Raw genomic sequence first — 15,704 nt, forward strand, 5'->3', positions numbered from 1 at the left:
AGGGGGATAATTTGAATTCAGGTATCTGAAACCAAAGCCTGTGCCCTTCCTCCTACTCTAAGCTTGCTTAGCCCACAGGGTTCTTCCTCTTACAGTGTTGATAGCCCAGCTCTAGAGATCGGGTGGCGTATTGTAAGGGCTTTATCTTTTAAATCCACTCTTAGTAGAACTAGTTAGCATTGCTTACAGCTAGTCCAGAAAGGAGGGACCACCGCACTCATGGATAACAGCACAGGACCAAAGCCCTGCCTGTGTACTCCCGTGGCGGTTGTCCCCGTTGGCAGAAAAAGCCAGAAGCCACAACAGCGTTGAGCGTGCTGAGGCTCCCACAGGCTCCCACAACCAAACCAGGCTTATTCTGGGACCTGAGAAGTCTTCTCCTGTTTGTACTCTCTCATTGTCCAAATGGAAAGACCAAAATAATGAGTTACTGTGGTTATTGTTTTTCATCTCATGAACTGTTTTGGGCCCTTCTTTGTTCTTAACAGACACTGACTACTACTCATTACAGAAATGAAGATAATTATATATATATGTATTTGGGCAGCCGCATGGGCCATTCCGGTAAGTACATCTTCCTAATCAAGCCTTCTTAATTTGCTGTATCTTTTAGCCCAATACTGAAATGTACATATTCCCTCATGGTTTTACAGAGGTTGAGTCGGAACACTCATACCCAAATCTTAGATTTTTGTCAGAACTCTCACATGACATCATTTGGGGCCTCCACAGAAGGCTCTCAGGTGACCAAGCTCCTGCTCCCTGTATTCCTGTGGAGAAATGCCTCAGCAGAGGATGATACAGTTTTAAAAGTTTTTTTTTTTCAAACTAACTCAGTGCTCAGAGGTCACGAGGTGTTGTCTATCTCTGCTTCTTTCCATATGGATTTCCTTTTAATCAAATAGCTTAAACTGTTTTGTAAAAATTGAAGAAAGAACAAGAGTTAAAAGTCAGATTTTTTTTTCAACGTAAGTTCAAATGAGTGTTTCCCGCGTGCTAGCTTTATATTCACTGAGCAAAACCTGGAGCGTATAAATAAGTGCAAATGCAGAGATATAAGAAAGTCAACCCATTTATAGTTTCATATCATTTCAAATAACCAAACGTTGTGTTGTTTCTGTAGCTGAGAATTTTTTCTTTCGTTCGTTCTTTCTTTCTTTCTTTCCTTCCTTCTTTTTCTTTTTGAGACAGGGTTTCTCTGCGTAGCCTTGTCTGTCCTGTACTCACTCTGTAGACCAGGCTGGCCTTGAACTCACAGAGATCTGTCTGCCTCTGCCTCCCTGAGTGTTGGAATTTCGGGTGCAGCACCGCCACACCTGGCTTGCAGTTGAGCATTTTTGTAAGCCCTTTTAAGCTCACTCTGTCGAGTACTGAGTACTTGATGTTGCTCCTTCAGTGCCCCACACTCACTGCTGTCTCAGGGGTTTTGGGCTGATTGATGGCAACATTATAAAACTCCTCAGTTGCTCAGTTGGAAGCTCCACATAAGCACTGTGACAGGCTCCTTTTCTTCTCTACATGGTTAGATTATGCTCCGACCTTTGTATTTACCTCTTTTCTTCATCATAAAACAAGAACCTGTGCAGTACCCATGTTTTACCTCTGCAGGTTCCTCAAATAATACCACTGGAAAGACACATCGCTGAGAAATCTGTGAATGTAACCTTTTCAGCACACTCAGGAACTGCCGCACAGGTAAGAGATAGAAACACGAACGCTTCTTTCATTTTTTGTTTTCATGCTACTTTCACACTCCATGGCTTCATCCAAAGTTCCCACCGATTTTTTTTTCAGTTGGTTTTATTTGAAACTGATGCCCACCATTGATTTTTGAATCATGTCTCTTTTTCAGAATGAGTTACACATCAACGACACCGCTAAAGACAGCAGTGACCCCCCAAATGGGAGTGAAATAGGACAGCAGGTGTATACCAAGGATGGTCACACAAGAAAAGGGAATGGCTCTGAGTCGACAGATGCAGGAGGGGACAGTTCTACGCAGCCCATTTTAGCAAACGAAGGGGGGAACACTGCGGATGAAAACGAGGACGTGGGAACACAAGGTCATGATGGGATACCTGCCAAAGAGAACAGCACAGCAAATGGCATCAGGGGCCAAGTGAGCCTCACTGAAAATGCTGGGGAACCAAGGGATACGGAAACTGGGGGTGCTAGCAAGGTGAGCCAGAACGGCAATGCCACCCTTGTCCAGGAAAATGGGCCTCAAGTAGCTGGAAGCAAGAATAGTACAAACCATGAAGTTGGAATACATGAGGGTGAGGTTGCTGCCACAGGTGACACAGTGCCTCAGAGAGAAGAGGAGGGAAGTGGGAACAAGGGGGCTGAGGTAACACCAAGCACAGGGGAAGATGTCGGTATGGACAATACTGATGGGAGTCCCAGTGGGGACGGGGAAGATGAGGATGCAGACATGGGCTCTGGTGATTATGAGGGCACAGAAGCGGGAGACGGAAAGGGAGATGGGGACAGTAAAGACCAGGGGGGCCAGTCTCATGGGGGGAAAGACGGCAACAGAGGTCAAAGTTCGGTTAGTAGTGAAGACGACGACTCTAAGGAAAAAGGAGGCTCCCCAAATGGGCGTGATGGAGAGAACGCCTCTAGCAGCGAGGAGAACAATGGTACCCAAGAAGGCAATGGTGACCAAGCAATGCAGGAAAGCCAGAAGCTCGGTCACAAAGACAGCAGGGGCACAGGAGGCAGAGTCACCAGCCAGCCAGAAGCATGCCCTGCTGGGAAGAGCCGCGGTCAGGTTAGTCTTTAAACTGATTCCTTTCAATGGCAGTTGACATCCTCTCCTCTACACTCAGAAGGCTGTACAAAACAACAGCAACAACAACAACAACAACAACAACAACAACTCCAGACAAACACAAAATAAAACCCCAAACACAAAAACTAGTCAGAATGCTAGAAGTCAAGCTGAATACTGGCCCAACGGTTCTGTGTAAAATGTTTTGTTAGTGTTACATTTGTTGCACAAAGTGATGAGCCGCTCTGCGACACTGGCATGGGCACACTTCCACCTGATGCAAGTTCCTATGAGGGAGAGACCTGGGTGGCTTATCAGGACTCAGACCTGGGTCCTGAGCACTCTCGTGTTCTAGATAAGCAGCTTACACAAACTACTGCTTGTGCCGGCAGCCAGAATCCAGTCCCTAGGGTCATCTCCCCAGACAGCTCTCCTTGGACCATCGGGTTTTGCAGCAAATAGTCACCAATTATCCATTCTTCTCTACTTTGTTCCACAGGGAATAGAAACTGAAGGTCCCAACCCAGGCAACAAAAGTAATATCACCAAAGAATCTGGGAAACCCAGTGAAAATACAGACAGCAATGGACACCGTGGAACAGACGTGGACAAAAGAAGTAGCCCAAAGCAAGGGGGGCCTGACAAGCCCCAAGGGGCTGGTGAGAAACCAGAAGCCCGCAGTAAAGTAGGACCCAGCAAGATGGGTAGTGGCAGCAACAGCGCTGTACATGACAGCTATGATTTCGATGATGAGTCCATGCAAGGAGATGACCCCAACAGCAGTGACGAATCTAATGGAAGTGATGGTGCTAACTCAGAAAGTGAAAACGAAAGCGACAGCCAAGGAGATGCTTCTTACACCTCTGATGAGTCAAGTGATGATGGTGACGACAGTGACTCAGATGGGGGAGAGGATGACAGGAGTGATGACACAGCTGATGCTGATGACAGTGACAGCAATGGTGATGATAACAGTGAGAGTGATGACAAGGACGAATCAGAAAGCAGTGACCATGACAACAGCAGTGACAGTGAAAGCAAATCAGACAGCAGTGACAGCAGTGATAGTAGTGACAGCAGTGACAGCAGTGATAGCAGTGACAGCAGTGATAGCAGTGACAGCAGTGACAGCAGTGATAGTAGTGACAGTAGTGACAGCAGTGATAGTAGTGACAGCAGTGACAGTAGTGACAGCAGTGACAGTAGTGACAGCAGTGACAGCAGCAGTAGCAGTGACAGCAGTGACAGTAGTGACAGCAGCAGTAGCAGTGACAGTAGTGATAGCAGCAGTAGCAGTGACAGTAGTGACAGCAGCAGTAGCAGTGACAGTAGTGACAGCAGCAGCAGCAGTGACAGCAGTGATAGCAGTGACAGTAGTGACAGCAGTGACAGTAGTGATAGCAGTGACAGTAGTGATAGCAGTAACAGCAGTGACAGCAGTGATAGTAGTGACAGCAGTGACAGCAGTGATAGTAGCAATAGTAGTGACAGCAGTGATAGTAGTGACAGCAGTGACAGCAATGATAGTAATGACAGCAGTGACAGCAGTGATAGCAGTGACAGTAGTGATAGCAGTGACAGTAGTGACAGCAGTGAGAGTAGTGACAGCAGTGACAGCAGCGATAGCAGTGACAGCAGTGACAGTAGTGACAGTAGCAACAGCAGTGACAGCAGTGACAGTAGTGACAGCAGTGAGAGTAGTGACAGCAGTGACAGCAGTGAGAGTAGTGACAGCAGTGACAGCAGTGAGAGTAGTGACAGCAGTGACAGCAGCGATAGCAGCGACAGCAGTGACAGTAGTGACAGTAGTGACAGCAGTGACAGCAGTGACAGCAGCGACAGCAGTGACAGCAGCGATAGCAGTGACAGCAGTGACAGTAGTGACAGTAGCGACAGCAGTGACAGCAGTGACAGCAGTGACAGTAGTGACAGCAGTGAGAGTAGTGACAGCAGTGACAGCAGCGATAGCAGTGACAGCAGTGACAGTAGTGACAGTAGTGATAGCAGTGATAGCAGTGACAGCAGTGATAGTAGTGACAGTAGTGATAGTAGTGATAGCAGTGACAGTAGTGACAGCAGTGACAGTAGTGACAGTAGCGACAGCAGTGACAGCAGTGACAGTAGTGACAGCAGCGATAGCAGTGACAGCAGTGACAGCAATGACAGTAGCGACAGTAGTGACAGTAGTGACAGCAGTGACAGCAGTGACAGCAGCGACAGTAGTGACAGCAGTGAGAGCAGTGACAGCAGCGACAGTAGCGACAGCAGTGACAGTAGTGACAATAGTGACAACAGTGATGAGAGTGATAGCAAGTCTGGCAACGGCGACAATGCAAGTGACAGTGACAGTGACAGTGAAGGCAGTGACAGTAACCATTCAACCAGTGATGACTAGAGCAAAGAGAGCCCCTGAGATCCTTTGTGAGAACGTTTGGTGAGTAATAGGCAGTAAAGATTCCTCACTCAACAAAGACAGGAGAGAAATACACTGTGTGGAACCCACAGAGGTCACAGGGAATCCAGCCAGACTTAGATTTGGAGCCAAGTTCCAAGTCTTTCAGAGAGAATCTGGGTGCACCACCTTTGGTGTATTTATGTTAAAATAACTTTCATCTTCAGGAAATAGTTTATAAAGTATAAATCTAAACACAAAATAACTAAACAGAAACTGAATTCATCGCTTACTATGATTTGAATGACAGATGCTTTAGAGAGCAGAGCGAGCAATGTCCAGATAGCCTGCAGCAGGCCTCATTCGGCAGTGGTCGGGTACCAGAGAGCTAGTTTCCCTGCTGTGGAGTGAGTGATGCTCTTCTGTGACATTCAACTCAGCTACTGTTTCAGTTGCTTGTTCCAGTGGAAAATACATTTGCAACATGAACAAAACACTGTAGCAACTATTGGCCCTATCCAAGGTACTGATATAACCTTGGTGGCGGTAAAATAGAGTAGCTACAAATTAAGAAAATTCTGAAGAATGAGTGAGAAAACAGTTCTGAGGATGGCTCTACTAAGATGTGGCACATGCTATTACATTTCTGCAAAGGACAGAAATGTACAAAGTCCCCAGGCCCCTGCAGTGCTGTGTCTTGCTGCCAGTAGCTGCGTTCAAATCTTAAGTAAATGAGCAACATGCATGACTTCAGGAGGTGGGGTCATAGCCGGAGTTCACCATGTCCCACGGTGCTACCAGCTGCCTTTAAGTCAGTCTCACAAGTCAAACTAGGTTCACAGCTTACTCAAGAATTGTAAGGGTGGGTGAGAACGGGGCGGCCCTCCTCTGTGGGCACATTTGGAAGTAAGAGGTGAAAGAGTAAACCACAGGAGGTGTGAACTGGGGTTGTCCCAAGGAGACCTTAACCCCTAAGCCTTACGGATATTTTTCAAGATTCAGAGTTGTGCTTTGTCATTCCGCTATCTTTTCCGCGTAAGCAGTTTTGTCAAAGCTGTTAGCTACGTTCTGACCGCAGTCGACTCTATTCTCACTTGACCCAGAGTTTCAGAAGAGTCACTTTGCCCTGGTGCTCACCTCCTTTTGCAAGAGTTTCTTAGTTAAGGAATATTGCCGAAGGCTTTTCACATGCTGCTATCTGTAAACTCATTTGTGACTCCTGACACTGTAAAACGCCAGGCTTCTGTGCTGCCACAGCCGCGACACTGACTCCAGACCTTTTACCGGAAGGTAATAATGGTTCAGGCTTTGACTTCTATTAGACCTCACATGCCTTTGTATGCTTCAACTTGTGAATCGCCTGCCTTTAGGACCTGTCACACCTGCTCATCAAAGCTGTGGTGATCACTAAGCAGTGGGTAGAACACTCATTGTAAACTGTGTAAGAAATGTCAATGAAGAGCTAATGAATTACAATAAACGTTTATTTATACAATTGCTCACTGGGAAAAGTCTTCACTCATGGTTTGCAAAGCTTCCTCCCCAATGGTAAAATCTTGTGTATAAGATTTACACTCCTCTTTCTAATGTCTCACAAACATTCCAGAGATGCTGTCTGCACATGTAAACGACCACGTTCACCTTTAGAGAGTCTGAGGCAGCCAACTCCACACAATCACCTTACGCTTAGCAATATGCCGTGGATACTGTCTCACTGCACGCAGATCAACCTTGCTTCTGCGTAGCTCTACTCACTTCGTGAACTGATGAGAGACATGTACTCTGTGCTCAGGGTGCTATCCTGTGGAGAACTGCCTAAGTCCTGATCCCTGTTCCATTGCTGTGGAGAGACACCGTGACCACATAAAGGAAAGCATTTCACTGGGGCTGGCTTACAGGTTCAGAGGGTGAGTCCATTACGATTGTGGTGGGAAACAAGGCGGTGTGCAAGCAGCGGGGAGAGGACCTACTGGGCTTGGAATGTCGCCCCCAGTGACACACTTCCTCCACCGAGGCCAAGCCTCTTAATCCTTCTCAAATAGTGCCGATGACCAAGCGTTCAAGTATATGAGTGTATGGGGGCTACAGTTATCGAAACCACCACAGTCAGACATGCATCTAGCCGGTTCTCGGCAAGCTTTCTCCCTAAAGAGCGTTTTAATGAGGTTAGATGCGTAGGACCTAGAATTATATCGGAACTCGTGAAGGGAGATCATGGTCTTAATTTTCTTACACAAACACATCTGCATTTGGAGTTTCAGGGCAAGAATGAAGAAGACACAATTTTAAAAGGTCTTAAGATTCGACCTTCTGAATGCCAAAGAAGGATCATTAGGGAAAAACTTTACTTTGGTTTCTGGAGCAAATAAGAATAAGCAATCTCCTCATATTGCTCACAAGAACAACTTTTAGAAAATGTTTTATTTCTAATCATGTGCATTTGTGTGTGCCTGTGTTTGGGTGTTCACACAAAGCATGCAGGTGCCCATGGAGACCAAAGAGAGCATCTAGTCTCTGCGAGCGGGAGTGACAGGCAGTTGTGAGCTGCCTGATGTGGGTGCCGGAGAGCGAACTTGGGACCTTTATAAGCCAGCACATCCTTTTAACTGCTGAGTCATCTCTCCAGCCTCCGAGAGCAGCATTTCCTAAACCCCATCTTGCTAATCAATTAGTAACTTATTATGATTATATCAACTTGATGAGTTACAGAAATACTTAAGAAAGAGTAAGGAAAAATCATAATGCAAGATGGGCAGTGTGCTATGAAACTCTATATACATGCATAATACATACACACACACACATACATACATACATACACACATGCCAATATGTCTACGTGTGCACATGTTAGGAAGCATGTGCACTATCTTTCTAACCCTTGATGCGGTTAGAAAAGCCATTAGTTTCAAAAGATATCACTGCATTGGTAATTTGATACTAACTTTCAACATTTGCATTTCTCCTTTTTGAAGACAGAAACTTAAGATAGCAAAGGGGCACTGCAGATGTAGCTGAGTGGATGGAGGGTTTGACTAGCATGCATGAAGCCACCATTTGGTCCCCAGCACCACAAACAACCCAAAACCAGGCAGAGTCTCATCCTTGCAATCCCACAATTCTGAAGTCAGAACCAGAAGTTCAAGGTCAATTCACCGCAGTGTGGATAGCACAGCACAGCACAGCACAGCACAGCATAGACAGCACAGCACAGGACAGCACAGCACAGCACAGCACAGCACAGCACAGCACAGCACAGCACAGGACAGCACAGCACAGCACAGCACAGCACAGCAAGAAGGGAGGGGAGGGAGACACAGAGACAGAAAGAGACACAGACACAGAGAGGCAACACACAGAGAGACAGAGAGAGGGGGAAGGAGGAGGAGAGAGAGGAGAGAGAGAGAGAGAGAGAGAGAGAGAGAGAGAGAGAGAGAGAGAGAGAGAGAGAGAGAGAGAGAGAGAGAGAGAAGAGAAGAGAAGAGGAGAGGAGGAGGGAAGAAGCGAGAGGGAGGAAGGAGGAAGAGAGGCAGAAAGAGTCAGACAAAGACAGAGAGTCAGAGTCACACAGAGTGAGACTGAGAGATACACATGTGTTCCCTGGATTTAATGATGCCATGGAGGTAGGACCAAAGTTAGCATTGCTGTGGCTTCTATCTGCCCTGGGGGATCATTGGGAAGTTAAGCTATCTTCTTGGCTGCATACATAGTCATGTAGGCTTCTCTCTGTGTGACCAAAGGCACAAAATCAGAAGACAGGCTCTTACAGCTTGTCTTTCCACCTGCCCTGGTAATCCCTACACACCTGATCAGAGCATTAGTTAGGAAACACAGTGAGGGCCTTCTGTTGTGGTAGCTGCTCAACGTAATTCTCACACTAGGTGAGCAAGAGAGCACGCAGGAAATCATACTTCACCATATAAATACATTTAAAATTATTAACTGCGGTGGAATTTCCCAGAAGTCAACCTTGCTTTATGATTTGCCTTGGAAGTTTTGGAAAGCCTCAGACCAAAATAACCAGGAACACTTTTCCTCTCCCTAAAAGGAGCCAGAGCAGAACAGAGCTCAAGAGCCGTGGATGAAAATACCATTGCGTTCTCACAGGGATCTGTTCGCTGCAGCTTGGGAGCAAATCCTCAAGGGAATGAGACAAATCAACTACACAATGTTCCCTCAGACAGGGAGGGAGAGGAGGAGAGCCAGTCCCCGTGTGCAGCTACATACCCCAGACTACTGGTTCAAAGTCTATATGTTCCCCCCACCCCCAAATGTTTTTGCATGAACTCCGGCCAGCAAGTCTGGGTTGACAGATGGCCCTGTCACAGGTGCTTCCAAGACCATTATTTTGGGGTTTGCTGCTGGCTTTCCTCTCCTGCCCTTACTTTGTCTCCTTCTTACCACCCTCCGCCCTTTGCCCGTCAAAGAGCAGAAGACAGTGGGAGGAAGACGGTGGCCTTCGCAGAACTGAGTTCCCTGTGGGGTCCTTTGTCACGCTGCTCTGTCCCCACCCTTTCCTATGCACTTGGTTTCTGCTCTGGACCAGATGGCTCCAGCTCCATACTCTCCTCAGCTAAAGTCACCGGATCATCGTTGGTGCCCACTAACTTTATCTCCTCGTGATAGAATCAACCTGACCTACAGGCGACAGACGATCTAGCCATGGCAGACACCCACTCAGGTGCGCCACCAAGGCACACTGACTCCTGGTCTAAAATCCTGATTGTAATAATAAGTAGATTCTTCTTTTGTTCCCAAGCGACAGATTCCCCCTTGAGTGATTTAGCCCTCACAGCCTTCTTACTCCATTGTAGCAAATGGATTATCGTTTTCCCACCCAGCTCTGAGATAACTTCATGTCTGATGTCCCTGTCAGTGAAGGAGGAGGTGGCACCGCAGGGAAACTAGAGGGTGTGTCAGCAAAGGAAAGGACCGATACGGTAAGACCCAGGAGGCAAGTATTGTTTAATTGTTAAATGAAGCAGTGTGTGGCAGGTTTTGAGTAAAGCATGGATGTGTGGTAAAGGGATTAGTGTCAGACTCCGGCTGGGAAGCCTTGTTCCTACTGACATAAACTCCAGTTATTTCCCAGGAATATTTGAGTTTGGAGAACTCACTGTCTGTGACCAATAAAGCACAAGTCATTCAAAGATGGGTGCTGTCATGAACTCTCATGGCTCCACCATCCTCGAGAGATGTCACTCAAAAATGAGTGCTGTCATGAACTCTCATGACTTCAGCATTCTTGAGAAGCCATTGACTTCACATGCCCCGTTTCTCAGTCTGATCAGTGGAACGTACATCCTTACGTCCAGCCCTCTGGAGGCGCGCCTCCCTTAAGCTCACATGGCTTATCTTGCTAGCCATTTTCTGATGCCTGCCTGTTCCGTGACTGTCACTTCTTCCCCACCACTTCTCCTAGGAGTTTGGATCTCTTCTTCTTTTGCTGACCACTGTAGCCTTAAACACACTGCCACTTTGTCCGTGTCCTTGTCTTTTGTCCGTAGAGTCCAGAGTCCGTGCTTAGCTTCAGACACAGCTTCTCTACTCTCCCTGCTCCTGCCCCAGAAGAGAGGGAGGCTTTGGAAAGCCTCTGTTGTTCTGTCTGTCACAGACTCCTGCTGAGTCTCTCTGTAGTCAGGGCCTGGAGTCCTGCATTCCCCTCCCTACACTGACTGAGTCCATCTATCAGAACTCAGGCTCTCCTGCAGTTAACTCTGAAGCTGTCTTTTCTCTGATTCATTTCCTTTTTTTCTTCTAAATTTGGGTGTTAGTTTTGACAGACATCTCTTTTGCTTTTTACTTTGTCTGAAGAGCAGTTAAAGTAACTGGTTTGGTTTTTCCATTTCAAGAGAGCTCAGTCTTCCCCTGCCCTTATCTGCAGTTGGAGGACAGACTTTCATTCTTTAAGATGGTAAAAAGAGTAATGCAGCTGCTTTGTTCAAACAATGAGTCTTATTGCTGTCTCTTTCCATTTTGACTAGACCCAAGACAAACAAAATAAGAATCAAAAATGGCAAAAACACAGTACCTACATTTGAGAATGGCTTGAGTGATCCGACCCTGTCTTAATCAGATAGGGAAACTGCACCTTGGTGGTGTTCAAGGTTTGTGTGTAGACAATTTTTAACCATATACTGCTTTCCTTGCTTCGTATGGCATCAGAGGTGTTTTTGAAGGTGACATGGCCCCATCTGGGGTACGGGCACAGCTCTGGCACTATCACCGCCATATCCAACCTTTGAGAACCCTTGAAATAATATTATAATCTGACATGGATTTGCATGAACAGATTGGATGCCTTTCCAGTCTCAAAACAAAATTATTGAAAATCTGAGGCTCTGCAACATCGTGCCACAACTAGTAACTTGCTCCCGCTGTGTTTTCACTAATGTATAGATCCAAGATAGATTTGGAATAAGATACACTGGTAGTTCTTTGCCATAGGTAGTTAGAGATGTAGCTAGCTAGCAGATGACTGCCAACCATAAACCACGCACCTGCATTCTCTTGCCGTTTATCGGTAGGTGAAAGACGCTTTGCCAATGAAAGCCCGAAGAGCAGAGTATATAATTCTGGAACCCATGAAAAAGTGGAAGGGAACCAACTCCTCAAAGTTGTCCTCAGACCTGTACATAGATGTTGTGGCACAAGCACCCCCACCCCAGCCCCACCCCATATCCCACACAATAATGATAATTAAAATATTTAAGAAAATGTTACGCATTTCATAAGTCTATAATTTGGAGAACTTTGTGATCAATGAGCGAGTTCCCTTGTCATCCGTAGCAGTACTGACACACGTCCTGAAATTACTTAAGAAGTTCAGATATTAACTTTATATGTTAGTGTGGCCAGCCTGTGTTGATGCACGGGACCTGGCCAGACACTATTTTACATTTTTTTTGTGATGGTATATGTATAGTTAAGGTGAGGGAGAGGCAGAGGGAGACAGAGAGAGACAGAGGGACAGAGAGGGAGACAGAGACAGAGAGACAGAGTGAGGGAGAGAGAGACAGAGACAGAGAGAGACATCTCCTCTTCCTCAGCTGGCCCACCTGTGTCTTATGTCTTGCCACCTGCCTCTTGGCAACACTTTCTTCTGGAGCTTACACAGGACATTTTGTAGGCAAAGAAATCTCAGATGACTCAAGTCCTAGGCAGCATCTGAGCGGCGTCCTCCACTGAGACACACCTGCCTGAGTCCACCCGTGGAAGTCCATGGGATAACAACTCGATGCTCTCAGTCACTAGGCTTGGGATGCTGAGAGATACCTGTGCTTCCTCAAAATTCATTTGCTAATTACTGATATGATGAGAGACACAGGTTATAGAGGTGAAAGCTTTGTGAACTAGAGCTAGATTTCTCTATTTCCCATTACTCAAAGACACAGCAACCAAAAATCTGTAGTCCAGAAGAGGGCCTTCTCCCGAAAACAGCATCGTGGCACACCCATCTTCATCCAGACCTGCGAGGATCCAATCCCTGTTGTTATAGGCCACTCAGCCCGAGATGCTTTATACGACAGCATCCGAGACTAGGACAGGTGGTCCATCAAATGCAGTAAGTACATGGAACAGTCGAATCAGTTCTCCCCTCCTAATACCCAAAGTACGCCAGGGCTATGTGCTGCGGCCATCGCCGAACCTTGCTGTGATGTGCGGCCTTTGTACCTTGCTGTGATGTGCAGTCATCTTTGTCCTTGCTTAGCTTACTATGGACACGCACTCTGCTCTGATCAGTGCTCCCTCCACAGAGCCCAGAAATCAATGTGATCAACGCACACCTGCTACACACCAAATGAAGGCAAAATGGCGGGCGGCGAGCTTTATGAGTTGTGACCACAGATTTGAAGAGAAGGATTTAAAAGCTATGTAGGTTGCTGACAGGGATAAGCAGGGTATTTCCAATATGGCGGACCCTGGTTAGAAGCAGAATATATTGAGGGCTGGAACGGCCAGATAAACTTGACTAGTTTATGCAAAGTCACAGGGAAATTAAGAAAAAGAAGGTGAGATGGGGGTCCACAAGGAGGTAACGTATTACTGTAGTTGTCACACTTCAGGTGTTGCATTTTTAACTTAAAAAACCAAAAATTTCACGTAGAATATTATAAAGTAATAATAAATAGGATCTGGGAGGAACCTATTGGCTCCTTTAAATTTCACAAGAAATATATGGCCATTTAACAAAGAACCCATAAGAAGTGCGTCTGGCCTGGTGGTCAACACATGGCTAGAGAAAGAGGAGAAGGCAGGAGAGGAGGATAAAAACGCAAAGACTAAAAGCACAAGGGAAATGGAAATAAGAGTGAGTTATTGGAAACAGAACTAGAAACTAGATAAGATGAGCACATAATTAGATTAAAATTCAAATTTATGTGTGTACTTTTAGGCTCTCAGGAAACGAGCCTAGCAGATATGCAGATATTTTATTGGCAAGAAAGAAAGAATTGTTTTTTGGCCTTGAGATGAATGTATGAAAGCTTTGAAAAGGTTAAGTATATATATATGCGCGCGCACTCTCGAGAGTGTGTATGCAAGTGTGTATGCATGTATGCGTGTGCATGTGTGCATGTGTGTGTGTGTGTATATATCCACGGTGTGTGTGTGCGTGTGTGTATGTATGTATATATTCATGTTTGTGTGTATGTGTGTGTGTGTGTTTAAGGAAGGCAACTCTAATGTATGTAATAATTACTGTTGCCAGAGGTGCTATTGATGGTTATGCCTCTCTCCTCATGAAGTTCAGCTGCCCCACAGTGGCAAACGACGCACCTGACACACTGCCAGGTGAGTTAGACACCCATTTACTTTCCCATCAAAGTTCTTACATTCCTACGGCACGTTGCTGGTGCAGCTGATGAGTATTTTCATCACATTTTTCAAAAGGACAGACTTTTCTTAATAGATAAATATCATAATTTGTTCTTTATAAAGAGCTACAAGTAAAGGAGTGAATAACTGGGAAAAATACACTCCACCAGAATCATGTGGGGGACCAGGACCAGCAGACCAGCAGCTGACATCTAATAGGTTGTGGGGTGCTGTGGGGTGCTGTGGTCTGCGCTGCTCCCTCAGTGCCAGCGCACGCGATCAGGCTTAAAACCCCTCAGCTCAGGGAGGGGCAGGAGCCACACACAGGGACGTCGGGAGCTGCTGTTGTTGTCTGGTCTGCAAATCATTTAAGGTCGGCCAAGGGAAGACGTGGACGGAGTGCAAACACCAGCATCCGCTTTTATTCTACCAGCAATTTCCTCAAGACCAGGACGTTCTCAGGTCTCCAGATTGAAAAAGAATCAATTTTTGTGGTAGATTAAAACTCAACGTTTTCAAATAACCAAGTTGTGGGACTGCAAATTCAAAAGTGGACTCTATGTAGCAGCAATCTTCAAATGTTTAAAAAGAAAATTGGAGAAGTTATTCATATATACTCCCAAGTGTCAAAACCACTGCCACTGTGTAGCAAAAGCCAACTTAGGTACAGCACAGAGAACAGAAAGTGTCCTGAATGCTGAGATTTACGCCGCTGTCGCACTATGGTGGATGCCCGGCAGCTTAGTATGCAAAGTCCACAGCTGGGTGTGAATGCTGATGGCTTTTCTCCCCAATGGCTTGCTTGTCACCTCCCGGCACTGTGGACACCAGGGAGTGCAAAGGACCTTTTCCTTTCAGTTCAGTTTGATTCCTCTGCAACATAATACTTCTGTAAAGATAGACCGCCCTTTACCTCCAATTTGGTTCACTTCATACAGGAATGGACAAATCCCCATGTTTTCCCTTTATTTGCAGACTTTGACATAATTAGTAGGTTAGCTATCTCCACCCTAAGGTGACCAATTAATACTCCGTTTTATTTTTGTAAGAACATTATGGAATCAAAGGTTGAATTATACACTAGCTTTCCCTGTGCTGTGTTTTTATTGTTTACTTTTTAGCTGGTGAAGTCTATTCAACTTGCGTCCTGCTGTGGAACCCTGCTATTAAGGTCGAAATATGGCATTCTCAGAGAGCCTCTGAGCTCAGTATAAGACAACGGGGTTCCCTCTATGTCTGATCTCAGGAACCCCAGATCCTCTAAAGAGAGTCACATAGCCCTCAGGGAAGATTGTAGGCAATCCCTGGGAACATATACAGAGTCCCACAGCCAGATAACACTCAGAGTGAGAGATCTTGGGACACTCGGGTCTAAATGGCGTGTCCCCGTCAAGTCTCTCCCCTTAGAGCCCAGGGAACCCAAAGGAGAAGGAGACAGGAAGAGCGTGAGAGCCAGAGGGGCTGGGGATACCGAGAGCAGGACCCTCCGAATGAGCATGATCAAAGCACATATCGATTCCCGGAGACTGGCTGCATGCTCAGGGCCTGCCCAGGTCTGTCCCAGGTGGAGGTTAGAGCTGAAAGGAGAAGTGGACACATGCCCCCATCCCTAACCTGGAAGCTATCTCCAGTTGATAACCGCTGCCTGTGAAAAATTAGTCTTCTCCAAGGGAGTCTCACTGGAGAAACAAGCCGCTCTTAAGGGCAGGCTGTTTGCCCAACAGT

General features: G+C 46.3%; 1 protein-coding gene across 1 annotated transcript; it reads left to right on the forward strand.

Annotated features, from left to right (window-relative positions):
- Positions 1–513: 513 nt before the first annotated feature.
- Positions 514–5,165, forward strand: DSPP (dentin sialophosphoprotein; the record flags this gene model as incomplete). Its single annotated transcript, XM_084760423.1, is given in 6 exon segments — positions 514–564; positions 1,609–1,695; positions 1,853–2,770; positions 3,270–4,182; positions 4,346–4,347; positions 4,350–5,165. Coding segments are annotated over 6 exon segments (2,787 nt in total).
- Positions 5,166–15,704: the final 10,539 nt, after the last annotated feature.

The sequence above is a fragment of the Acomys minous genome (assembly GCF_964271855.1).
Source record: "Acomys minous genome assembly, chromosome: 15".
Taxonomy (NCBI): Eukaryota; Metazoa; Chordata; class Mammalia; order Rodentia; family Muridae; genus Acomys; species Acomys minous.